Consider the following 27,883-nt stretch of genomic DNA (forward strand, 5'->3'; position numbering starts at 1 on the left):
CCCACACCCTGCTTGGACCAACATGCCCACACCCTGCTTGGACCAACATGCCCACACCCTGCTTGGACCAACATGCCCACACCCTGCTTGGACCAACATGCCCACACCCTGCTTGGACCAACATGCCCACACCCTGCAGGCCAACATGCCCACACCCTGCTTGGGCCAACATGCCCACACCCTGCTTGGACCAACATGCCCACACCCTGCTTGGACCAACATGCCCACACCCTGCTTGGACCAACATGCCCACACCCTGCAGACCAACATGCCCACACCCTGCTTGGACCAACATGCCCACACCCTGCTTGGCCAACATGCCCACACGCTGCCTGGACAAGAACACTATAAAAGCATCAACTTTAATTTAACAGAGGAAAATATTTTGACTTCCTGCAGCAGTTAAAGACTGATCAAGATACGTTATCGATGACCTTTCCATCAGTTGACTCACTCATAGCCTGATCTACCATACACTTTTATCATGTGCTGTCAAGTCTATGAAGCCATTAGCTTCACAGACTTGACAGTACTAACATGATCAAATCTACGAAAAAGTTTAATCTGCAACACAATGTTATACAATATGGGGTGAGTGTGTGTGTGTGTGTGTGTTGTATACAGTAACTCAGGCTTCGGGTAATGAGCCATCATAAAGTCATGGCGCATGCTCAGTGTCAAAGGGCTCCTATAGAGATAAGCATGTTGCCAAAGGGCTCCTATAGAGATAAGCATGTTGCCAACCACACAAAGAAAACACAGGCAGGGTGACTATAACAACGGACTGCCAGAGAACATGCCCACTTCTCAAAAAGGTGAGATTTGTTTGTGCGCCGCTGCCGTCCCAAGCGTCTCTCTGCACGATTCGTAGATCCTATACCGTCACACCTCTGGGGTGCATATTAGAGTGAAAGGGGGTCGCTGCAGACGGGGCCTCGAGACGAGAGAGAAAGAAAAGTGTTGCTTACCTCCCGTCTCATCTGTCACATCCTCCCACGTGCACACAGGAAACCCACACTGAAGGAAGCTGTAGCCTCCTCTCTCTCTCTGTCTCTCTTTCTCTATCAGGGGGACAATCGTTGCACGACAGGAAGAGAAGCAGTTCAATCCCTGGGTTAGTACAGAGAGAGAGAGAGAGACACACACACAGACGCACACACACGGGGGGGGGGGGGGGACTAAAAGAGGGGCTCACAAGTGGTTCTCAAAGTGGGGTCCAACAGGGTCCTTGGAAGGGTTCTAGTCCCCCATATATCAATAAGTTTAACAGACAGTTTATGCTTTAACTATTCAAAAATAGCTTTTAGTTCAGCTATTTTTGATACATTTCAGAAAATCAAAAAAATATATTTTCTTTCAACACAAAACTTCTCCTATGTGGAGGTCTCTGCTGCCTGGCACAGTATTATTTCAGATAGGGGTCCGGGGCCAAATACATTTGGGGGCGTGAGGTACTTTATTAGACAAATCATTCCCAAATAGTCCTCTCTCCTCCAACAACCGACTCCTCCAGACGGTTGTGAAATGTTGATCTGTAAACAATAGAAGAGTTTCCTGCTATTTCAGTGTTTCCTGCCATGGTGTTGTTGTGTCAGATACACAAGGGTGTTACAGTTAGGTAAACATAGGGTTTATGACCATGTGAGAAGCCGTTGGTGGGGCTCAGTATCTATCAGTGGTGATGAAATGTACTGTAATTCTGCAAACTGTCAATACAATTTTCAATCAATCAATCAATGGTGGATAAAGTATTCGCAGTAAAAGTATCAATACTGCAATGTAGAAGTACTCTGTTACAAGTAAAAGGAATTCAAAATGTACTTGAGTAAAGGTGCAAAAGTATTGACATCCAAAAGTCGCTTAAAGTACAGAAAGTAAATGTATGCAGAATGTCCTGTTTCATGTTTTCAAATGTATAACAATATTTTGAAAATAGCCGATCTACATGTGTCACGATGCAACGCATTGTGAGCTTGTAGTTCGGCTATTTTCAAATGGCCGAAATGCATGTAGGGCTGAAGTGGTAATGAATATTTTGTAGTAATAATCAAAATCTACAAAGTAACTAGTAACTAAATCTGTAGGCTAATCATGAGTAAACAGCTCCACTTATCACTGATGCCATTTCTCACAATCACTCTATGGTTGTTCTGTCCCCTGTACAATGTTTTTGTTCCTGTATTGTATTGTATGTGTTTTTGTATGGATAGTTTTATCAGCCTGCTCAGGGACTACAGATGTAAATTAGCTTCTGGCTAACTCTGGCCCATTTACATGGATGTGAAAACTGACATGTGGATTAATGAGCATCGTCCATGTCAAATAAATAAATAAAACAATCAGCGAGCTTACACGTACATCTGCTATTCTTGAATAATATTGAAAATGTTTGTAAAATGTTGAATAATTGTGAATTAACAGAAATCATCTTTTCTGGCCGTCCCTGGCACAAGGATTGTGGGGGGGGGGGCAGTGGCCAAAAACATCAATTTGGGGGCCCTTCCTTGGCATGACAAAGTTTGAGAAGGACAGCATCAGACAATCAGATTTAATAGAGTATTTAGACATTCCCACGAGACAAGCCACCACAGTGAAATGGCAGAGAAATCAGACCCATAAGCCAAAGTCATTCCTTACAATCATTCTCATTTTTTATTGTTCACAAAAAAGATTATCTAAAACAAATAAGAGGTTAACAAACACGATCAAATATCAACAACTGACAATCATTTAAAAGTTTTGCAGTTTCTTTTCTTTAAAACATAACCATTATAATAATACATGTTTTTTGTATGTAAAATGTACCCTAAATGTCTTCACTGGAGTTGATAGATTCTCCTCAGACATCTTGAACAAAGCACACTAAAGACCTGATAACCTTCTGTCACATCATTAACATCTCAAAACCTGAAAAATCCAAACCAACAACACAATTGGAACAAAATCTACTTCTGAAAAAACGTCCTTTTGAAATGTTTGAAACGCTTAAAAGTGCCTTTAACCGGCTGGGTGCGTTTCACAGTCCCGGAACTCCAACCAACGTTCCTCATAAACCTAACTTACACCTACAGTTGCACACTTGTCATTCTCCAAATATTGGAAGTTATTTTTGACTATTTGTGTCTGAAATCAATTATTCAACAACAAAAGCCCAACCAGGATCAATGGCTAAAACCTTAAGACCAGAAAATGTTGAATATAACTTCATGTTTACATAAGTGATTTACATAATTACATAAATGACAAAATTAACTTTGTTACTTTCTGTATAATAAGTCAGTTTATGGTTAAAACGGTCAAAACAACTGATTATCGTTGCTGTCAGGCAGAAACCCTGTATCTCTATGTTTCAAATTATGTTTTTCTCGTAAATGAATAGCTTACGGCTATCGGCTATTTTTCTAAATTTTTAATCACAAAAAAAACGTTCAATAACAATGAACGGTTTTGCACATAAGTTCCCACCCGACAGCGAGGCTTTAAGGTTGTTGTTAAAATAAAATAAAAAGTAATACAAATTTAATGAGGAGGAATATAAAACTGATTAAAAGATAAACCGATACTGCAAAAGGATTATACTGGTGGATTATTATTTATAATAATTTATATTAACCACTGAAACCACCACCAGCTAAAAAAAAGCAGATCTACAGTACAAGCTCAGGGACACGATGCGACGCGTTTCTTACGGCCATACCGTACCACCCCACCCACCCATCCTGAACACTTCTGAGCTTGTAGACCTACCTACTTCAGAAAGACAGAAGGAAACGTTTGAATTAAATAATTAAAATTTTGAATATAATGACTTAAAGTGGTTAAGAGGTGAATGGTGCGGTGTCTCCGACCAATAAAACCTATGTCAGCATGTGTTCGGGTTTTACCATGACAACGCAGTGGCCAATCACAGCTCCCGCTGCGCCGGATTTCCGAGTCAGCATACCGGAACCCAAATCTACACCGTCAAATCCTCCCTTAATTTATACCCTGAGAGTGTACTTACGGGTCCATTTGGTTTCATTTGTACACTCTCAGAGTTACAGATTCCCAGGCGTCCATGTGGGCCCCTGGTGCTGTAATGAAAAGTCTCGGCGTTCCGTCTCATATAAAAGATAAACAGGGCCCGTAGAGGGTGCTATTACGCACTTGTGAAGCGAGTGGCTTCATAGTCCACATCGCTTATATCGTCCATTTGTTGTCTAGTCTTTGTCTTATTAGTCCCTGGTTTATGCCACCAAATAGCCACCAGGTGTCATCCAAAGCACTGAAAACATCTCCTGAATTATTGGCAGAAGGAGGCAAGGTAAAATCAATAGTCGACTAAAACGTAAAAATAAATAATCATATAAAACTTCTCTGGATGTAGGGGGAGGGGGGCTTTCCCAACGCTGTCCATGGTCCTTAAAGATGCAGCTGCCTGATTGGCTGTGCGGAGCAGATACTGTCCAACAGGAGCCCTTCCTCCGTCAAATCAGAACGCTCGACACTGGCACTCTGGTGGACCTGCCACTATTAGGCACGACGATTGGCTCGTCATCTGTAAAAAAAGGAAAAAAAAGAAAAGATGATTAAAATTAGAGCCCAACCGAATGCCTGCTGAATAAGAGCTTATCCCAGCTTTTTGTGTCCAATGCTGATTTTGGAAAAGGTGTTACCGATGATACTAATAAAGGCTCTGCTCCATTCTGGTCAGACAGAGGGTGCTTCCAGACAGTGGAGTCACGAAGATGCCAAAAGCCGCGAGGGGCGGGCGTCTCTTCCGGGTTTTTAGACAGCTGGTGGAGGGAAATGAAGCTCCACCCACACGGCAACTTGCAGTGTCGGCCAGAAAACCAGAAACTCTTTGCAGACGCTGCAAATTGCCACGTGGGTGGAGCTTCATTTCCCTCCACCAGCTGTCTAAAAACCCGGAAGAGACGCCTGCCGCTCGTGGCTTTTATGACCATGCTCTGCCAACGAGCACAGGGATCAAGCTGAACCATAACAAGACAGGCTGGACCAAAACAACAGCCATCAAGGCCTAAGCAAGCGGGACATCTTTGCTCTTACAAGCTGCAAGATGTGTCATAATCGTCTCTGTCGGGTGGAAACCTCATATGTCCAAAACTGTCACTTGGACATTGCTCGTTTGGATACAAAACTCGATTTGGTAAAAGGATCCGAGATACATTTTAAAAAACTGTTCTGCTGGAGGTGGACGGCAAGCAGATTTTCACTTCCGGTTACTTCCTGTTTACTCGATCGCCTAGCAACAGAGGGTTATTCAGACGGTGGCGATCTAACTTAATTTACGAAAAAACACAAAAAGTTAAAATATGGCAATAGGAGGTTTCTGCCCGACAGCAACGCTATGGAATAAAAGAACAACACAGGGTATTTAAAGTGATACCGATGGCTAAATATGCTGTACCTCATCTGAGCGTGCACGTCTCACCTGAGGGGATGTAGTTCTCGGCGCGGTGGCGGTCCTTCTCGATGAAGAGGGCTGTGGCCAGGAAGAAAGCCCCACCCCCCACCGCCACGAAGGAGCAGAGGAGCAGGGAGAGCTGCAGCGAGCGGAACTGCCACAGGTACGAGTCCGTCTGCCTCATGGAGTCTGACAACTGAACACGCACCCCCACCCACACACACACGCACACACGCACACGCACACACGCACACACACACACACACACACGTTAGAGAGCCATAACGGACAGAGAGGAGAAATAGCCATATTGCTATATCCCTCGCTCTAAAAACGAATCTGGATTTCCCCCCCATTGACAATCTCCACACGAAGAGACAGCGCAAGAAAAGAATCCTCTGCCTCCCACCCCACCTCAACCCCCACCCTCCCTCCTCCCTGACACCTGTTGTGTCTTCAGACTGGGCCGTGTTAGTTTCCACTGAACCCGCCATGATAACGCAGGACTTTGAGGCAACGTGACATGACCTTCGGAAGATATGCCAGGAACACACTTACACAAACACATGGGAAATGAACTATTCCACCGAACTTTCTCTCATGGACACACATGTCTACACATACAGCCGCCTTCTACCCCCCTCCCCCCCCTGCTCCAGCTAGGTTATCTTTTTTTCCTCCCCCCGCGCAGCTCATCCCTTTCGATGGTATGCGTAGGAGGAGAGCTTTTTTGTGCCTGGCCCAAGCCCCCGCCACCCCAACCACCCCCCCCCCCTATCCCCCCACCCAAGTACATTCTGTGCCCACACAATACAATGCAACTGTAATGTAATGTGATGTGATGTTTATTCTGTTTTCTTTTTCTTTGATGCAAGAAAGATGTATTTTGGCGCTGCACTGCGGCGACATGGGCATAAGGGCTACGCTTGCATGCGGGCCCTTTGTCTAAGACACATTTCTTCCTCGGGAGACAAATAATAAAGAACCTTGAACCTTGAACCTTGTTAGAGAGGCGCATACTCTAGTATAGAGGGTATGCGTGTGACATCATCATCATGCCTGGAAGTTATGACCATACCTGGAAGTTACCGAGTGGCAAAAGTGGCAAGTACTTTCTGGCTTTGACAGCCCATACATTCAAACAGAAACAGAAAAGTCCTATCTTATTGCATTGAACACAGTTAAACTCACTTTGCCACTCGATTTTCCACTCACTTCATGAATGGGCATACCCTCTCTAGCTGTGCGTGCTTGCGTGACAACGTACCACTCCTATGAGGTAAGGACTGCCTGCGTCTCCTAGCAGGTGAGACAGAACGATCTGGAAGGCCTCGGCTGTGGCACGTCGAGTAGGAACCACTACGTACTGTGAACAACACAGAGGACAACACACACCGTTGGGACCAAACACTAAGCATCACAACTCACTGAAACTACAGGAAAAAATACCAAATCAAAATTCAGGAAACTTGTTGTCCATATTGCTGTGATCAGAAACCTCTTATCATATTCAAACTTTTTATGTTTTTCGTAAATTAACGGCCTACTAGAGCAGTGATTTTCAACCTTTTCAGGCTGTGATCCCCAAAAATAATCATATGTGAACTGGGGACCCCCACCCTGACACGCACTTGGAATTGTAGGAGTTGAGGCATTACATTTACTTTGACCACAGATAAATATTGTGAAAATAGCTACTTGTATCTGCTTTTTCCCCAAAATGTTTTGTTTTGTCTCTTTCTTATGGTATTTGACAATTTGGCCAATGTTTTACCAGGTCGGGTCCCCACATGATTTTGGCAGGGTCCCCAGATGACAGTGAAGTGACACTTTAAGTATGGTCCTTTTAATACCAAACAAAAGTTTAAAATAAATTAAATAAAAATAGCCCATTACTGCATCAAAACTAATCATACTAACTATACTATAAAATAAACTGGTCAAACATTGGCCAAATTGTCAAATGATATAAGAAAGAGCCAAACATTTTGAAAATAGCTGATCTACAAGCACACAACGCCTAACAACGCGAGGCGTTGTGAGCTTATAGGCAAGTTTCTTGTAGGAATCCTCAACTCCTACAATTCCAAGTGCTTGTCAAGGTGGGTGTAGGGGGGTCACCAGTTCAAATATAATTGTTTTGAGAGGGCCCCAGGCCAAAACGGGTGACAACCAGTGGTTTGAATTAGAATCATGTGTGTTTGCTGTGGGGCTGTGCTCTTGACTTGGCAACTGACTGAATTCAGTGTAAATGACAGGGGACAAGAGTCCCATTAGTGACAACTGACTGACCAGCAGGATGTCTGCTACGATGGCCCAGTTCATGGACAGGAAGGTCTCTCCCAGGAAGATGAACACCTGAAGGCATAAAGACAGAAGAAAGGAGATGTCACAACCTGAAGGGGCGTTACGAAAACACAGCAACACCCAGTGTTGCAATAATACAACATATTTTAATGAATTAATATATATTTTTTATGTTCTTTTTTCACCTAAACGTCATCATTGATGTTCATTGCAATGCCATTGGTCATGATATTTGCATATAAATACCCCCCACAGAGGCTGAAATTCACACAAATTAAAAATCTCTGGACTCTATATATAATTAATTAATTTAATTATAATAAATGTGCATAGAATTTGCAAAAAATATATATATTTTTTTTTTACATCATTTCCTCTGATAAGTCCTAGTGGTAAAAAGTAGTAGTAAGGTTGAAATATCTTTTTTGCAAGTAGAAATTACATTATTATTATTTACAGGGTTAATACTGTATATTGGGATACATCACTGAGGATACGTCCCAGGTGCATCCATGTATGTATGTATTTTGTTTAGTTATTCTATTTATAGTGACTCATAGGAATAGACTACGTGACAACCAGGAATAGTCTGGTGACCACCGGAGAGACGGGTGGCAGCCGGAAATTAGACGGCACCCGGGAGCAGTATGGGTTGGCGCCCCAGCCTGTGTCTTCCGTGAGGAAGAAGCCCAACAAACCCACGGTGAGGCCTTTAGGAGGGCCATTCGGGCCTCAAGCGGAGCCTGCGGCACCACCAAGGGCAAGGTGGAGCCTGCGGAACTGTTGCGGCTCGAGAATCCACCATTCCTGAATAAAGTGCCTGGTGCTGGGAGTCTGGTGCAACGCACAGGGCCTGACCTGGTGAGAGCAGGAGTGGACCTGGTGAGACGTAGGAGGGGCCCGGACAGGAGTCAACCCACAGAGCCTAGTCCTTCCACGCGCCAGAATGGTACCTCCCAGTCCCGGCAGAGTAGTTCAGGAGGAACGGATTGTGTGGCCCTGGTTTTTCCCTAATGGGACTGATCGAGGGTAGCTACTGGGACGTAAGTCGGGACTTGATCACCCCGGCTGGGTCACCTGAGTGAGGGGTATGATGTTGCGAGACCCGAAACCCCGATGACCTTGGGATACATCACTGAGGATACGTCCCAGGTGCATCCATGTATGTATGTATTTTGTTTAGTTTATACCGTTTCCCAAACAGTGGGTCGGGACCAATATGTTTGGGTCGCGCACCATTTTGTAATGAGTTGTGAGTAAATGCCCCTTCACTTTTTGTATACAATTATTAAATGTGTCATTTCTTTGTTCAAGTTATTTTTCATAACTGCCCAGTGCAATTTGTGATTACAAAGCCTAAAAAGGCAAACAGAAATGGAAATCGTATTGCCTAGCGACCGGGAAGCTACTATTCGGCACAGATTGTGTTAATGGCTTACTCCAAGTATCAAAGACTTTTTTTCAAAGAACATTCATTGACTACAATGCACCAACATTTTTACCTTTGAGCCATTATGCAGAGCATGCAAGGTAAGGACAGTTGCTCTGATTTGAGTTGTATGCAATACCTATTTTCAACCTACCAGACCACAGGATTTAAACATCTCAATGGAAGAGTAGTAGGGAAAGAAATATAGAAAGAAACCTAGATGCTTCATTCGCTGCTGCAGTTCATTGGAGCAACCTGTATCGCTGCCACTCAAAAGTGACTACTGGCCAATCACAGCGCACATTTCCAGCATAAAATGAAACCAAATGGACCCTTAAGCCAAATTCCAATACCCAAAATCTCGGCCAATCGCTCACTCCCACTCGGTGTCATTCCAGCTTGACCCGGAAATGGTTAACGTTCCAATTGTTAATGTGCTCCATCGAGGAGGCGAGTGGAGCCTTGTGGGCGCGCACGCACACACGCACGCACCTGGTTCCAGTGATCCAGCTGTATGTATAATGTGTGACACATTGCATTGTTCCACTTTTGCTTTGGCAATGTAAACGTATGTTTTCCCATGCCAATAAAGCCCTTTGAATTGAATTGATACACGTCATAAGTGATCGCGGAATGTGCCGTGACTGCCTTCGCTTTGAAATGACAGCGTAGTACATTCCGATTCTAGAGGCAAATCCACTCCACCACTCTGTCTGAGGGGCGGGGCTAAGGAGTGAGTGGAGGGCACGAGGAGAGTGAGCGAGTGTGAAAGTTGTGGTATTGGAATTTGGCTTTAGGTTTCATTTTACACTCTCAAGAGTTAAAGATCTATCTATACCAGGTCACAGGTGGTCTCCATCATTTAGTTCGGGACCACCCGGAGGCCGGAACCCCCTCACGGACCACTGGTTGAGAACCACTTCCCTAACATACTGTCATTCAAATTACTGTAAGGAAGGGTGGCTATGCGTCTTCCAATTAGTAAAATTAGTAAACAGCTGCTAAATTGAAAGCATGTGGTGAAGAAGACCCTGGCAGTAATTAGCAGCATGCTTAGTAAATACTCCTTCAAATGTGGTAAAAGTGTCCCGGCAGCCTGAAGTGAACTACCGTATGTTGTCATTGTACAGTAATAGCACTGATTGCTTTGGTTTCATTGAACACATTTTCCTTTATAATCTGATGCAGTGATTTTGGCTGCATTCACTTTACATATCGTTGCTGTGGCAGAAACCTCTTATCTCCATATTCTAACTTTTTGTCTAAATTAACACCTACTTGATCACAAAGCATCAAAACATACAGTTGGGTGCCACCGATATTGTCCCTTATCATTTGACCCATTTAGGCCTGACCTCAAAATTTAAAAGAAATCCTTCTAAATCCTCCAGTTTTCTGAAATAAATATTTTCACGATTTTTCAAAAATAGCAGACCTACAAGCTCGTAGCGCGCCACTCGGTGGTGCGCTATGAGCTTGTAGATCTGCTATTTTTCAATAGCTAAATTATAACATAATGTTTAAAACACCAAAAGGGGTTTTGCGCAGATCACGCAAACCTCAGCAAAAAGAAAAGGACAATATCGATGGCCTCCAACTGTAGCAGATTTGTAGATCTGCTACTTTTGCCATTTTTGATGTTGAATCCTGAAAAGTAACTGTATAGGACATAACGAGGTTTCCACCCGCTAGACGATATATATATTTTAGGTATTTAAATGTCATCATTTGCAGTATCACGACGTCATAAGGGCGGGAAAAAACCAACAGCCAATCTACAAGCTGGTAAGTAATGTGTTGCATCATGACAGGTTGTGAACATGTAGAGATATATTTACTCAAGACACTCTGACTCCCTTATAGATGGCTAGACTCTTACAGATGTACTGTTATCCAATATTGCCAGTACAACTACATACAGGCATATGCCACCCCCTCCCCCTGTAAAATTTGACATATCTACTTCAGTGTCCACTTTTAAAACTGTTTTAAAAACACATTGAAAATGGCTTTTAACCAGAAGGAATGGACAGCTATTTATTTTTTTCTATTTTTCTTTTTCACCCTCAAAGCGGCACTATGTAACTTCTTTGTCATTTTGTCCAATCTCAAATGCAAAAATAGCATAAGTAGCAGATCTACAAGCTCGAAATGCGGCATGTTGTAGATCTGCTACCTTGGATCCTTTTGTGTGGTGCTTTAGTATGCGGGTAGCTCAGTCGGTAGAGCTCTCGCCTTTGGACGACAAGGTCATGGGTTCGACCCCGGGCATCGCCAACTCATCGCCAGCATACGAGTAGCACGACTTGGGTGCGGCAACTCCGGCAAGTCATGTGGGAAATTAAATACTGGGAGCTTCCATCTCCCAGGGCTCTATAGCACATTGTAACGGGGACAGACTCCCGCGTGTTACTGGTTGATACTGACAATAAGTCACTCCCGACCTACTTCTTTAGTATGATCAAGTATGGCGCAAATTTACAAAACAAAAATAATAAATTCAAACTTCTTTCAAAAATAGCAGAAATAGCAGATCTACAAGCTTACAACACGAAAATGTATGGACAACTTGTAAGCTTGTAGATCAGGGGTGCCCAAAAGGTAGATCGTGATCAAAGCAAAGCAAAGTTACTATATTTACCCAGGGTATCTGGGCTAAGCTCAATAACTTGTTTCCAGCCAGGCCCTGCTCATAGAACATTTCATGGTAGTGGTTCAATGCCTTGCTCAAGGGCACTTCAGCGGTGGTAATTTTAACGTGTCGGACCGCTGATTCGAACTGGCGACCTTCCGGTATCAAGACCGTCCGCAATCCGTTCGGCCACCGCTGCCACACTATCTACCAGTAGATCACAAAGGAATTTTTGGAATCTGCCACTTGATTTAAGGTAACTTAATTGATTGACATCAAAAAGAGCCTGTCAGCTCAAACCCACAATGCAATATTTTGTTGTTGCTGTGCACAAACGTCTGTATCATTACAAATTAAGTACAATTCAATTTCTCCCCCTCTATTTCCCATTCCAAGTGCATTTGTCTTACTGTACATGTAACGCCAGCTGCGCTGCTATTCCATGTTTAAACTATTTTCAGCAATGGTATAATATTTGTTTCAGTGGGTAGATCTTGATCTTGCCGGTCATTTTGAAAGTAGCTCTCAATTCAAAAAAGTGTGTGCACCGCTGTTGTAGAGCAACTATTTGTGCAATTTGTGATTATGAAGCCTAAAAGGCAAACAGATATACAGATTGTAATGCTCCAATGTTCAATGCAAAAAAAAAGAAATTGTGTTAATCGCAATTATTTGTGTGACAATAGAGGGTATGCGCGATGCACCTGACATCATCATCATACCCGAAGTTATGCAGAAATGCCTACTAAGTGGTAAAAAATGTATCCGATTGTATTAAACGATGTTAAACTCACTTTGCAGCTCACTTTGTCACTCACTTTATGCATGCGCATACCCTCTATTAATCGCCAACTTAAATGTGTAATGGCGACAGTCCTACTCACATATGTGGCGATGGTGCTGGCCTGCGCGAACACGATGGCCAGATAGAGGAAGGGGGCGGAGAGCAGCAGGCCAGCGGCGCACACCAGGGGGTCGGCCCGCGGCGTGCGGACCCTCAGCCAGCGGCTCAGCTCCACGCCACTCCACACACCCAGCACGCCCGTCACCACCGTGATGATGCCGAAGTACAGGCTGGAAAAGTAACAAAAAACACAGGACAGGAACGGTGTTCATTTAGTCTTGTATACAGCTGCGCAGAAAAGATGTCCTTATATCCTTATTCCTTTTGCACAGAGTAAGTAAGACTAAAAAAACGAAGCTTTGACGACTAAAACTAAGAATAAATATATTACAATTTCGTCTACAAATAAAAACTAGACTAAAATGTTAGGGAGGGACTAGTGGAGAAGACATACAGAACAGGGGTGCCTAAAACAAAAGGTTTTAGGCACCAGTAGATCACAAAGGCTGTGCAGGCAGGTAGACCACTTGACATGGCCCTGAAAATATATAGAATTTAAATATAAAAACATTATAAATTTTTGGCATTTGCAACTTGAATTAGGATGACTTGATTGACCTCAAAAAGGGCCTGTCAGTTCAAACCTGTAATGCAATACTTTGTTTAAGAATGTTGCGCACAAATGTCAGTAGCATTACAAAGGTAAATACAAAAAAAAGAAGAAGAAAAATAAACATAATTTCCATTTCCCCCTCTATTTCCCATTCCAAGTGTTTGTCTTGACTGACATATAATGCCAGTGCTGTTATTCCAAAGTAACCTGACTCCGCCAGATGAGTCAGGTTAATTCCAAAGCCCCCTTAGATAAATTTGTTTAACTAGTTTCAGCAATGGGATCATAATTTTTCAGTGGGTAGATCTTGTTGAGCTGGTCAAGTAGCTCTCAAGTCAAAGTCTGTTGTGCTCAGCTCAATAGCAGAGCTCAGTGAGCTTGTAGATCGGCTATTTTCAGCATGCAACCAAATGTAAAATCAAGCATTACGAGGGCATCAAGGCCCGCCAGAATACATTTTTGTAGACAAAATCTAAAAGTAACATTTATGTTTGGTTGTGCTCGGGTGTTGCCTTTTTACCTGTCTGAGGTGTCACAGGGCGTTTGGACGCAGGGGGCCTTCTCCCCGGTGAACACGGCGGCCCTGAAGAGGAAGGCCGGCGCCCACAGGGCCAGAGAGCCCGTCACGAAGGCCACCGCCGTGAAGCCAAACGTGGACAGCACGAAGCTGCGGCTGCAAGCGGCGACACGGACATTAACAACGTTAGTTAGCAGCACATTCACTTCACTTTTCAATGTTTTATTTTTGTCATCAGTTCAACATGTAACAGTACACTGCAATAGTGCATAACAAATTAATAATGAATTATACATATTACATAGTTTTGACCAATAACGGTATAGGCTGAAGCTAATTCGCTACCCTTTCCACATGCAATATATACATGACAAATAAAGAAAACAAATCGTGATAGAAAAAAAGTATATGCCTATAGAATATTTTTAACATCCACTGTATTGATGTTGGTTGGTACCATAGGAGAGACAACAGGCAAATTGTGTAGACTTCTTGTAAATTAACTCAACATACTAGTGTCATGTCCAGAGGGTGTACTTGTATATCATCTTCCAATCTATTTAAGGGCTTTTGGGGAGAAATTAAACTTGTCCAGCCACAGCTGACACTTGTTCAATGATGAGCCTTGACCTACTTCAATGTAAAAGCCCCACAAGAGACAATAAAAAACCTTTGCATTTTGCACTCATTGCGAGGGTGGGCGAGCTCCAGTTTTTGTAGTGGTATACCAAAGACCACTTTTGGAGCTCGCCCCATATGGAGGGAGATTGCAGCAAAAGCTAAAGTGCTTTACAAAAAAAGTTTATTAAAAGGATTATTAACTTATTAAACTGAAGATGATGATGATGACATATAAAGTTATATAATTAAATACTTTAAATACTGTGTTGTTTCCCTGAGCCTAATATCGTGCATCTTAGCGTAAAATTACACTTCCACAAGTTCACAACACGTCGCAATGTGACACATTCGTTGACGCGTTGTGAATTCCAGTGTGAATCACAGAATGAACCAAAGATGGATTCAATGACACCAAACTGATTTCAATGTACTGTACAAATATAATATAATAAATAATTACCTAAATTACTGTTACTTTTCAGGATTCATTCAATAAATAAATATAAAGTAGCAGAGCGATAATCTCCAAACGCGTCGCTTCTTTCTATCTGCTACTCTTTTGCTGCTATTTGTGCGACGCTGTAGTATGATCAAGTAGGGCGTTATTTTACGAAAAAACACAAAAAGTTAAAATATGGAGAAACTTCTGATATGCTCGGATATCCGACTCATAGTTTTACTTGGTGATCATAGGACACACACAAGCACGCACTCGCACGCACACGCCAAGCTAAAAACTGCAACTGCACGGTCTGTCTGTAATGAGTTTAAAATAGAGCTGAATGTCAGTTCCCAGGAAGGCCAAATTAGCGACGTAATTAAAAGGACAACGTTGCTGATTTCTTTATTTACTTTAATTCTATCCTTGTATTTACAACGGTTCCCAAGCGCTCACAACACGTTGCATTACGAGGCATTGTGAACTTGTAGTTCAACAATTTTCACTGTTAGCTGGGTCTGAATTCGTTAAAATCGTGCACTTGGTGACAAGTTTTTGATTTTTGGTATGGTGGTAGGTATGGTTAAAAGGTTTTCAAAAACCATCGCAAACAAGTTGGGAGCGCCCCCTAGTGGTCCGTTTGCAATGAATCTAATATTAAATGGGTCAGTATATGGTTATAAATCAAAATAATTGATAAAAGAGATTCCAATGGATTCTATTAGTATTGGGTGTGCTAAATAACATACTAAAAAATTAGGAAAAAATAACTTCTGGAAAGGCATCATTTTCAAGATGGCGTCCACGATGGCTGCCTATAAACTTGGATTTAATACATACAAAATCATAACAATTATGCACTTGGTGACAAGTTCTTGATTTTTGGTATGGTGTTAGGGATGGGCATAAGGTTTTCAAAATATGCAGGTGCTTTTGACTTGCTCTATTTACACATGTCATTTTGGAAAGAACTTGAGCCTCTTCACTACTTCCTTCACGGTGTTACCGATTATACTAACTCCATTATGGTCAAACTTGCATTGTGCACGTTGGCTCACGTTGGCTCACTGTGTATCAAAGTGTCCTTGAGTGTGTTCCAGATGGCCCCGTACGGGTCTGAAACTCTGAGAGTGTACTGTGTACAAATGGAACCAAATGGACCTGTATTTGGTTCCATTTGTACACTCTCAGAATTATGGGGGTCCTTGAAATTAAAACGTTTGAGAATCACTGTACACTAAATTGAACAGTGCCTTAATTAGTATAATCGTAGGGAAGTAGATGGATTTTGTTTTTAAATATATAAAATCAAAACATAGCCTTATTTCTTTTTTCAAAACAAAGACAAATGTGGCCATAGAACAAGTCTGCGCTGACTTTTTTTGTACTTTTTTCCGTCTGCACCAAATCTCGAAGGCCAATGTTCCCCCTAGAATAGTCATGCTGGGGATCAAGTGGTTAATCTATGTTCCCAGCTTACAACCCTAACCCCTTTGGCAAGCACGGAACATAGGGATGGACCACGATACTAGTGCTGCACGATTCTTGCTCAAATGTGCATCTCGATTTTCCTCCCCAAGAATTGAGATCACGTTTCTCACACGATTCTCATTTTTTCCATGAAAATATTTATTGTCTTTAGTCTGTAGTTGCTGAACATTACTACATTCAAAATGTGGCACCTGGAGCCAACTACTGTGGCTTTATACAAACAACATCAAAGTGCTTGACTTAAACCTCTCTTAAATAAAGTCTCTCTCTTGTAGCAATAACATAAGAGTAACTCAAATGAATTGGACATCCAACTACAGTGCTGCACGATTCTTGCTCAAATTTAGAAATGAGATTGCATAGGTGGTGTCTGAATCTTGATTCTAGATCTATTTTTCGATTAATTGTGCAGCACTTGCACTACCCGATACGCACTACAGAAATATGAGCGGCAGAGGAAACCTACTTCCTGACGAGGGCCTTGATGTCAGCCGTCCAGCTGGTCCTGTGCATCTGGTACTCCGGGCGGGCCTCCACGGCGCCTCTCTTTGGCTCCTTGACTACCAGCATCAGCAGGACCACAGCGATGAGTCCCAGGGCCGGGGTCACCTGAGGGACCACACCACCAGGGTTGTCACAACGTCTAATCGCAATTATTTGAGGTTAAGACGATTATTTTGTCATAATCGTGTCATTATTCATTTTTTTAATCCGTCATAATTATATGCCCTGTGCACTTTTTTATTACGAAGCCTAAAAAGGTAAACCTAAATGTAATCTCTATTCATAATGTTGCATAATCGTTAATGAAAATCGTTAATCACAATTATGTGTGAGACAATTAATCGTCAACTTGGATGTGTAATGGTGACAGGCCTACACACCACGTGTCAACACAGAACTGAATGTGTAATGGTGACAGGCCTACACACCACGCGTCAACACAGAACTGAATGTGTAATGGTGACAGGCCTACACACCACGCGTCAACACAGAACTGAATGTGTAATGGTGACAGGCCTACACACCACGCGTCAACACAGAACTGAATGTGTAATGGTGACAGGACTACACTCCACGCGTCAACACAGAACTGAATGTGTAATGGTGACAGGCCTACACACCACGCGTCAACACAGAACTGAATGTGTAATGGTGACAGGACTACACACCACGTGTCAACACAGAACTGAATGTGTAATGGTGACAGGCCTACACACCACGCGTCAACACAGAACTGAATGTGTAATGGTGACAGGACTACACTCCACGCGTCAAGACAGAACTGAATGTATAATGGTGACAGGCCTACACACCACGCGTCAACACAGAACTGAATGTGTAATGGTGACAGGCCTACACACCACGCGTCAACACAGAACTGAATGTATAATGGTGACAGGCCTACACTCCACGCGTCAAGACAGAACTGAATGTATAATGGTGACAGGCCTACACTCCACGCGTCAAGACAGAACTGAATGTATAATGGTGACAGGCCTACACGCCACGCTTCAAGACAGAACTGAATGTGTAATGGTGACAGGACTACACTCCACGTGTCAAGACAGAACTGAACGTGTAATGGTGACAGGCCTACACTCCACGCGTCAACACAGAACTGAATGTGTAATGGTGACAGGCCTACACACCACGTGTCAACACAGAACTGAATGTGTAATGGTGACAGGCCTACACACCACGCGTCAAGACAGAACTGAATGTGTAATGGTGACAGGCCTACACTCCACGCTTCAAGACAGAACTGAACGTGTAATGGTGACAGGCCTACACTCCACGCGTCAAGACAGAACTGAATGTGTAATGGTGACAGGCCTACACTCCACGCGTCAAGACAGAACTGAATGTATAATGGTGACAGGCCTACACTCCACGTGTCAAGACAGAACTGAATGTGTAATGGTGACAGGCCTACACTCCACGCGTCAAGACAGAACTGAATGTGTAATGGTGACAGGACTACACTCCACCTGTCAAGACAGAACTGAATGTATAATGGTGACAGGCCTACACTCCACGCGTCAAGACAGAACTGAATGTGTAATGGTGACAGGCCTACACTCCACGCGTCAAGACAGAACTGAATGTGTAATGGTGACAGGACTACACTCCACCTGTCAAGACAGAACTGAATGTGTAATGGTGACAGGCCTACACTCCACGCGTCAAGACAGAACTAAATGTGTAATGGTGACAGGCCTACACTCCACGCGTCAAGACAGAACTGAATGTGTAATGGTGACAGGCCTACACTCCACGCGTCAAGACAGAACTGAATGTGTAATGGTGACAGGACTACACTCCACCTGTCAAGACAGAACTGAATGTATAATGGTGACAGGCCTACACTCCACGCGTCAAGACAGAACTGAATGTGTAATGGTGACAGGCCTACACACCACGCGTCAAGACAGAACTGAATGTGTAATGGTGACAGGCCTACACTCCACGCTTCAAGACAGAACTGAATGTGTAATGGTGACAGGCCTACACTCCACGCGTCAAGACAGAACTGAATGTGTAATGGTGACAGGCCTACACTCCACGCGTCAAGACAGAACTGAATGTGTAATGGTGACAGGCCTACACTCCACACGTCAAGACAGAACTGAATGTATAATGGTGACAGGCCTACACTCCACACGTCAAGACAGAACTGAATGTGTAATGGTGACAGGCCTACACACCACGCGTCAAGACAGAACTGAATGTATAATGGTGACAGGCCTACACTCCACGCGTCAAGACAGAACTGAATGTGTAATGGTGACAGGCCTACACTCCACACGTCAAGACAGAACTGAATGTATAATGGTGACAGGCCTACACTCCACACGTCAAGACAGAACTGAATGTGTAATGGTGACAGGCCTACACACCACGCGTCAAGACAGAACTGAATGTATAATGGTGACAGGCCTACACTCCACGCGTCAAGACAGAACTGAATGTGTAATGGTGACAGGCCTACACTCCACGCGCCAAGACAGAACTGAATGTGTCACGCTGCACAAAGACGTTTAAAGCACTGTTGATTTCGTCTACTAAAACTATGACGAAAAATGTCCGTCGACTACCTTTTTTCACTGACGAAAACAAAATAATCACTAAGCTATGATGACTATTAGACTATTGACAATTTCGTCAACAAATAAACACTACACTACCAGTAAGACGCCTTAAAGGCGAGTAGCGACCGCAGGGCTGAGACTCTACCGGAAAATTGTCACTTCATTATGTTTTTTTTAAAATCAAAGGCTACTTAATAGTTAATATCCAAATCCAACAGATAAACTAGTGCAGCAAGTGCCTATATGAAGTGTATTCAGTGTCTAAATGAATACTAAAATGTGCTTATAGCAGATCTACAAGCTCAGCATGTATTGAGCTGGTATTGGTCAGTTTTTATGTATTTGTTTTGTGTTTTTTCGTTTGTCATGTTTTTCCTTTACCAAAAGGAAGGGGGGCAGGGCAAAATACAAGGCAAAAGTACAAGCCTGTATCCTTTTGAATTCATTTGCAATAAACTAATCAATCAATAATCTTATAGTAAACAGAAGCCCATGCAATCCAGCTGGACTCATCAGGGTTACACAATCAGTATAGAATAGCAGCAAAATAAAAGTGAACACTGAACAGTGGACTATGTTCCACGATGAATGTGTGTGAAGCAGAACAGAAGTGCCTGGCTCCCTGGTCAACGTGTTTTACTAGTTTTACTTTCACCCTCGTCCTGCTGCTATATAAAGATGAGGAAGCAAGCTAAGCCACAGACTGGGGGATTATTATGAGTCACTTCAGAATAATGTCAAAACTGCATTTAAACCTGATACTAGGTAGCATTATATATATATATATATATATATATATATATATATATATATATAGATAGGTTAGTGTTTGAGTTTATCCACTGTGGCGTACAAGATCATTGCGTTTCAGATTTGATCAAACTACTGGTTAACTCACTGTGTCACATGACAAAGGCAAACAAGATACAATGCACACCGACTGAACTGCAGAAGAAGTCTCTTTTCCCCTAGTTTGTTTTTGGACTACGAATGTTTCTGAATGAACCTACCCTCAAAGCCCAGTGCCAGTCCATGGCGATGTCATCCACCTTTGACCCCACGATGTAGCCGAGACCGCTGGGGAAAAGACAAGAGCGAAAACAATGTGATCCTGCAAAGTGACACAAAACTGATCTGAACTTCTCCCGATGGTGTCCTAATACATCCACCAGCAACCTGATCTTAATGTGCGCACGCGCACACACACATGCACGCACACACACACATGCACGCACACACAGTATTGATGAATAGCTTTAGTAGTCTAACTGATTAGTAATGTCTGGCTGTTGCTAAAGTACATTATACACACATCTGGTAATCGGCGAGACTCACCTGCCGACTGGAATGGCGAAATAGAAGATGGACAGCATGCGCGTCCTCTTCTCCTGGACGTAGAGGTCAGCGATGATAGTGGGAGCGATGGTGGAGTAGCTGGCCTCGCCCACACCCACCAGACCTCGTGTCACCAGCAGGGCCCAGAAATGCTGAGAAAACACACATTTTAACCTCGGGTCACCAGGAAGGCCCAGCAATGCTGAGAAAGTACACATTTGAAGCCAATAAAACCGGGGAAGAATCCTTTCCATTTTAGATTTTAACCACTTGTAATCTAACCATTATTTTACTTTGGCTATTCAAAAGTAGCAGATCTACAAGTTCATAGCGTGTGAAAACAATCATGAAAATGTTTGTGCAAATCTTTGAATATATATGAGGGTTCTTGACATTAAAATGTTTGAGAAACACTGTCATCGAAACATAAGTATTTCCGAAAACTATTAAGGATTTAGAAGACATTTGTAGAATCGGCCTCAGGTCTTCATGTGTTAAAATAATTAACATAAGAGGATACGCAAGTAGAGACACACGAATATTACAGAAAAAAATGCTACAATCAGCAAATCCTGGACAATACACAGTACATGCTGTAAGTATTAATAACATATTCGACTACAACAATATCAGAGACAGCACAGAATTGTGCAAGCCATTTAGCTGCTTTTTTGGGCATCCCAAATTGTTGGAAACCTTCTATGGGCAACCTACGGACATGACCTAAACTGCAAAAAGAAACAACACAAAAAAACAACAGCAGTATAGATTGTTATTGTGAAACACATTCCATATGTATGATGACTGGTTGAGCACTATGGCTGACCATTAAACATGACAAATGTCACAATAATGACCATTATACATAAGCTACTGTAGGTTTGTGTGGTTATGGGTTAGGGAGGCTTAGTTACAGGCTTAAGCCATAGTTATAACTCTGAGAGGGTACACAATGGAACCAAATGGACCCAAAATGGGTCCATTTAGTTCCATCTGTACCCTCTCAGAGTTACAGACCTGCAACGGTCCATCTGGGGGACCCCCTGGTGGTCCCTGGGCCCGACATTGAGAAACAGTGGCCTATAGTTACCGGTAAACAATGCAGAATGATATTCTGGAGAGCTGAAAGTGATGTAATTGCACAGCCATGCTTCCAATAACCAGGATAAAGCATGACCTCGAGTCCATCTTATTGCTTAATTACTATTTAGGCTTTTAGCAGCTGCCCGTTTAGCAGACACTGTCCCGAACCACTTACTCAAAAGGAATATTAGAATTCTAGTACAATTATGAAATTAATATTTATGATTTATTTAAATTTTTTACGTTTTGTAATACGTGTTAAATAGCTCTATATTCTGATAGTACTCATTGCTATAGTGTTAGTTCAGTAACAGAGGTCTCCCGACATCTCTCCAGTTCTTTAATAAACAGAGAATCGATGTTCCAGTTCCAATTTTGTCTTTTTACCAGCTGGTCTATATCCTCTCGGTATGGCTATGAGGACCTTTACTCGACCTAGTCCTGATTGGCTGGCTCGTCTCTAGGCTGCCAGACACTTATTCAGGAAGCAAAAACCCATAGTCTGAACGGTATAGTCCTATAGCAAGCAACGGCATGAACACCACAGTCACACTACAGTGTGTAGTGTAGTGTAGTGACTACACTACACTACACTACACTACACTACACTTAAAATTGACGACAGCAAGCAACAACCCATGATATAACTTTATGCTGTGATAATAACATAACAGGCTGCAGCAGTGGCCTACTATACTATGCCAATGCTGCAGTTACAAAGCAGCTGGTGAGAATATGACTATGTCATAATTTCTTGTTTTTTGTTCCTTTACTTTGAAATGTCACTTGTTTATCCTGTATCCTGACTGAGTTAGTAAGAGTTCTCTCTCCTGTTGGAATACAATTGGTATTCTGACCTAAAAATGTTTAAAATAATGGTTAAAGCGGTTAAACGCTAAGGTGACACAGATGCGTTCCAGGTCTTATAATGGGATAAAAGATACAGTTTGGAGGCATGCAGCGCTCCCACTCACCTCTTTGGGCGTGTAGGAGCTGGCCAGCGTCACCAGTGACCACATGGTGATGCCCACACTCATGATGACCTTCCTGTTGTAGCGGTCGCCCAGGTAGCCGAAGAGCGGAGCCAGGAACATGTAGCTGCAGATGAACACTGCGTGGGGAGGGAGGAAGGGACCGGTGTTCATTTCACAGACCGGGAACTAAGACGAAAAAATGTTCCGTCTGCGACTAGCTATTTTCACTGCCGAAAACTAAATAGGAAATAAGCTGCGATGACTAAAAAACTAAGACTAAATATAGTGACAATTTTGGAACAGATTCAAACGACACTAAAATGTTAGGGAGGGACTATTGTAGAAGAGATCCAGTAGAACTAAAAGACAAGTCATTTTATGTTTGGTTGTGCTCGGGTGCTGTGAAGCTTTGTGAGCTTTGTAGATCTGCTATTTTCAGCATGCAACCATGTGTAAAATCGGGCATTATGACGCCATCAAGGCCTGCCAAAATACTTTTTAGTCGACATAATCAACTGTACATTTAGTCGACTAAAGTCATATGATATTTTGTCGACTAAAACTTTACTAGATTAACACTAAAGCAAAATCAATACTGGGAGGAACATGAATGAGAATGACTAAAACCATGCATGCATGATGATTTTAACCCATTATATTACACAAGAATACCTTCTAATTCAGTAGTTCTAAAATATACAAATAGCAGATGTACAAGCTTGTATAATCTGCTATTTTTGAATAGCCAATGCTAAAATAAAAGATGCTGGTTTAAATGGTTAAACGGATGATTAGAAATGCTCAGAAAAGCCAGTTGCCATGTTGGAAATGAATGGGAATGGGAATGCATGTCACACCTGTTTGGAGCAAGCCGGACTTCTCGTCATTGATCTTGAAATACTGCTCAATGTCTGGAAGAACGCCTGGGAGGGGAAGGGACATGGAGGAGACAGAGGATTGATTACTTTGTGTTTGTGTAATGATTGCTCATACGTCGGATCATACATGTATACTTAAGACAAAGGGCCGTCCACACCGAGAACAATAACTGTAATGCTTCTTTTTTTTTCTAACTCAAGCAGATGGTTGAAACCATGAGCGATTATTGTTGGGATCACTTTCAGCGGGGTTTGATGAACGAACACAGACAGCCAATTGTGTAGATACTCAAATCATCAACTAACTGGAAATGGTGTAGTTTAATTCTAAACCTATGTTCTTGCTGTTACACATACAGCCAACTAGTTGAAGAAATCACCAGATTTCGGCTTTAACCTGGTTTTATGGAAGATTGTATGTATTGTTGCTAGTCTAACATTCAAAATAACTTATAACCAAACATAGGCCAATCTACAAGCTCACACAGTGACGCGTTGTGAGCAGGGCTCGACAGTGCGACTAGGTACTCGCATTTGCGAGTTAAAATATCACCGTGCGAGTTGTCAAATTCACTTTGTAGCACCCGTGCGACTACAGAATTTGACCGTTCAATCGTGATAAAGACAAGGCTCTACAGCAAGTGCACAGTCTATAGTCGCGGTTCTATACCTACATTTATATTTATATAGTACGGCGGTGTCGTTCGCCAAAAAGAGCAGATCTACAAGCTAACAACGTGTCGAGACTCAATGCGGCGTTCATTTGAAGATCTGTCCCTTTTGCTCCCACCGCCCCGCCCCTCCATGTGTTGCTGTTCAGTACTTCTCTTCCCTGTCAGCAGCGAACGCAGCAGGATAGCACAGAAGGAGTTGCTAGGACCCCGACACGTTGAATACTAAAGTTATTTGGAAAGTTTAATGTTCAAACATCACTCTATAACTTTTAACCAAACGTGGGTGAAACAGCGTGCGGCCGTGCACGCAAAGAGTGCACGTGTGCACGGATTCTACCAAAACAACCATCGCTCAGCACCTCGCTTACAAAATCGTGTGCGCAGCGCAAATGATAATACGAATGACCGACTTGGCTGGGTACATATTAGTCAGTAGCCTGCATAACGAGCGACGGAAAAAAGGCAAAGATCCCCCCACTACCTATGTACGATGGTCTGAACTGAAGCAGTCAAAGCCAAGGAGAATGTTACAATACTAATAGTACCATCGAGTAGCCTGCGCCCTGCACCGAATCTCACACGATAGAACAGCAGGATAAAAACGGATAGAAAGTCTGTCTGTCCATCCATCCATACATGAGCAACATAAAATGAATTGATTATCCATCTATCTATCCATCTATCCCTCTATCTATTTGCATAAAAAACTAATAGACTATCAGCATAAAAACAAATTGATTATATAGATTATATAAAAACAAACAAATCCAGATGAATATCAATATTGTGATCATTTCTGAAAGATTTTTCATATTGCCCGCCCCCTACCTCATATCACTGTATTAAAGAAAAATCACACCTGTGTGAAGTGAGGGGCACTCTTATCATCATACATCATCATGAATCATCTCATATTGGCCAATCAGAATGCCTGTTGCCTGTGATTGGTTAGCTGATTTGCTTGTTTACATATGACATACATTGTCCTTTCAATGTCAATGGCGTTTAATGTTTTGATGTTTAATTTACGTCATATTTAGCGGAATTTTGACCTAATTTCTCCTTTCATTGTCAAGATATTGAGACGTGTGGGGACTACAGCTGTATATAGGAGGGGCTAGCGCCCCTCAAAAACACATTATTTGATAACTTTTCATCGTGCTCCTAAAATAATTTGTGTGCTACTAGATTTTTCAACTTAGTCGCACACGTGCTACTTGGAAAAATGCTAAGCGTCGAGCCCTGGTTGTGAGCTTGGCTATCTGCAGTGTGTGACACACTTCCATAGAAGATATGGAATCCAAATGACTGAAATCAGTCATGGCAACTGAGAACTTTAATCCATGTAGTGATCTTTAAAAGCTGATCATTCTTGGTGTACTATGGACGACCCTAAATTGATTACATCCCCCTGATAAGTTCTGGCGCTCCCATTTGTTTGTCTAGTCTATTTTTTTTAGCTTTTTGGAGGAACTGCACCTAAACTGTACACATTACAGTATGTGGAGCAATTGAGGAGAAACTCAGGTACAGATACATTATAGTGTTATTTTAATATTATTATTATTGTCTCCACCAGGCCGAAGGCATGGGGAGAGAGTATGTTTTGCACTCCGTCCGTGTGTGTGTCCGTCCGTCCTTCCGTCCTTCCGTCCGTCTGTGAACAGCTAATCTCCGGCACCGTTAACCTGGTCGATGCCAAACTTTGCACACACACTCCCTGGATGCCAACGATGAACCTCTGCCCCACATTTTCCAGAACGGCCTGTTATAGCGCCACCATGAGGCAGCTTTTCACAATTTTTACCTAAAACTGCACCGATCTGCGTGAAACGTTCCATGCACACTCCCTAGAGGCCAAGGATAAACCTTTGACCTGCATTTTCCGCATCTGCCTTTTATAGCGCCACCAGGAGGCCGACTTTTGTAAAACACATTTTTTGATATTACTCCTCCAGATTCTGTCCAAAAATCTCACAAATCGTTACACAGTATCTCTATGGTCATGTGCTCAAGTCGGATCTGTCCGATATTTCATATTCCATCCTAATTGGCTATAATTGGCTTTCACAGTTTGCAAGATTGCCCCGTTTTGAACAAAAGCCTCAAATCATGAACGCAGCATGCAATTTACGTGAAATCTTTCACACATTTTCTTACTAGGCTGAGGAATATATCCCACCCTTTTCACATTGGCCTATTATAGCGCCACCAACAGGTTGATTTTTACAAAACACATTTTTGGAACAAAATGCCTCAAATCATCCAATTGCCATCAAAGGCGTATGAAGAAATGGCACCCTTTTCACATTGGCCTATTATAGCGCCACCAGGAGGCCACAACCTGACCTGCCCTGGTGGAGACCTGTGCCCCGAGGGGCACTTTTTCTAGTTATTGATATGTTTGTTGTTGAGACCATCTGAATATCAGAGTCAAGATGTCATGGCACAGGCCTGTTATCTATTGTTGTTTTGGGTACAGCTTAGTCACAAGGGAGTTCCTCTCTTATCTCTGTAAATAACAAGGCTCTCTCCCAGAGAACTACTGTACCGTCCATCACAATGAATGCTAATGCTCATGTATTAAACTTATATCTTACAGCACGAAGTGTCTCAGACAATTCATCCTCAATCATTACTGGTTGAGAAATTACACAACAGATTCGAAATGACATTACTTAGCTTTTAGATTAGCTCTTTTACGAAAGTTAATAAATTAGTCTAAATGGTTGCACATGTTCTACATGGTTCTACATGTGCACATTTTAGGGCTTGTGGTTAAATCAAATAAAGCTGACTTTGAGTATTTTATATTTACTTTTAAGATAAATGTGCTAATGCGCCCTAGGTTACTTTAACTTTCATTGAAATGAATATGTGGGGATACTGGGGACCCTTGGCCGCCTTCATGAACCGGGCTGTAATCCTGTGTTACCTGCCACCGTGAACCTGTCCATGTAGTTGAGCAGGTTGATGTAACAGAGGATGCCGACAGTGAGCGCCGCTCTGACATCGGTTACACCGCTGACCGGCTCTTCCTCCTCCCGATCCTCCTGCTCCGCTCCCTCCGCATCGCTCTCGTCCGATAGGAAGGGCGCCGAGTCCGACGCTGGGTCCCGCACAGGCATGATGGCTGTGGACTGGGGGGTGCAAGTACAAAGAGGGCTAAGTCTTTGCCGCACACAACTGTGTCGCTCAGCAAAACATTACTGAATGTCACGGTTGTCAACTTGTCAAGGCAAGGGCTGGCTGAACAAATCATCCACTTCTACAATAGGCCTATAATAATAATGATAATAAATAATAATAAATAATAATATTACACTGAATTTATATAGCACCTTTCATGACATGAAATGCAGCTCAAAGTGCTTTACAAAGCAATAAAGAAAAAATAAAAGCAAAACCATAAAATAACATTATAATGATAGCAAAAAAATAAGGCAGTGAATCAGGCGAAACAGTGAGGACATGAATAATAGCACAGAGATTTAAAAATCAGCAAAAAGCAGCTGAATATTTAAACCACTTCCAACTTGGCAGATAC

General features: G+C 42.6%; 1 protein-coding gene across 1 annotated transcript; it reads right to left on the bottom strand.

Annotated features, from left to right (window-relative positions):
- Window positions 1-2,626: 2,626 nt before the first annotated feature.
- On the bottom strand, window positions 2,627-27,464 carry spns1 (SPNS lysolipid transporter 1, lysophospholipid; the record flags this gene model as incomplete). Its single annotated transcript, XM_079520291.1, has 12 exons — window positions 2,627-4,537; window positions 5,435-5,603; window positions 6,675-6,773; window positions 7,700-7,765; window positions 12,660-12,849; window positions 13,753-13,905; window positions 16,767-16,909; window positions 20,403-20,469; window positions 20,728-20,879; window positions 22,785-22,921; window positions 23,642-23,707; window positions 27,272-27,464. 12 exons carry the CDS (start codon window positions 27,462-27,464, stop codon window positions 4,467-4,469), a joined length of 1,506 nt encoding a protein of 501 aa, XP_079376417.1. The 3' UTR covers window positions 2,627-4,466.
- Between the last annotated feature and the right edge of the window lie 419 nt (window positions 27,465-27,883).

Source organism: Electrona antarctica, assembly GCF_951216825.1.
Source record: "Electrona antarctica genome assembly, chromosome: 14".
Taxonomy (NCBI): Eukaryota; Metazoa; Chordata; class Actinopteri; order Myctophiformes; family Myctophidae; genus Electrona; species Electrona antarctica.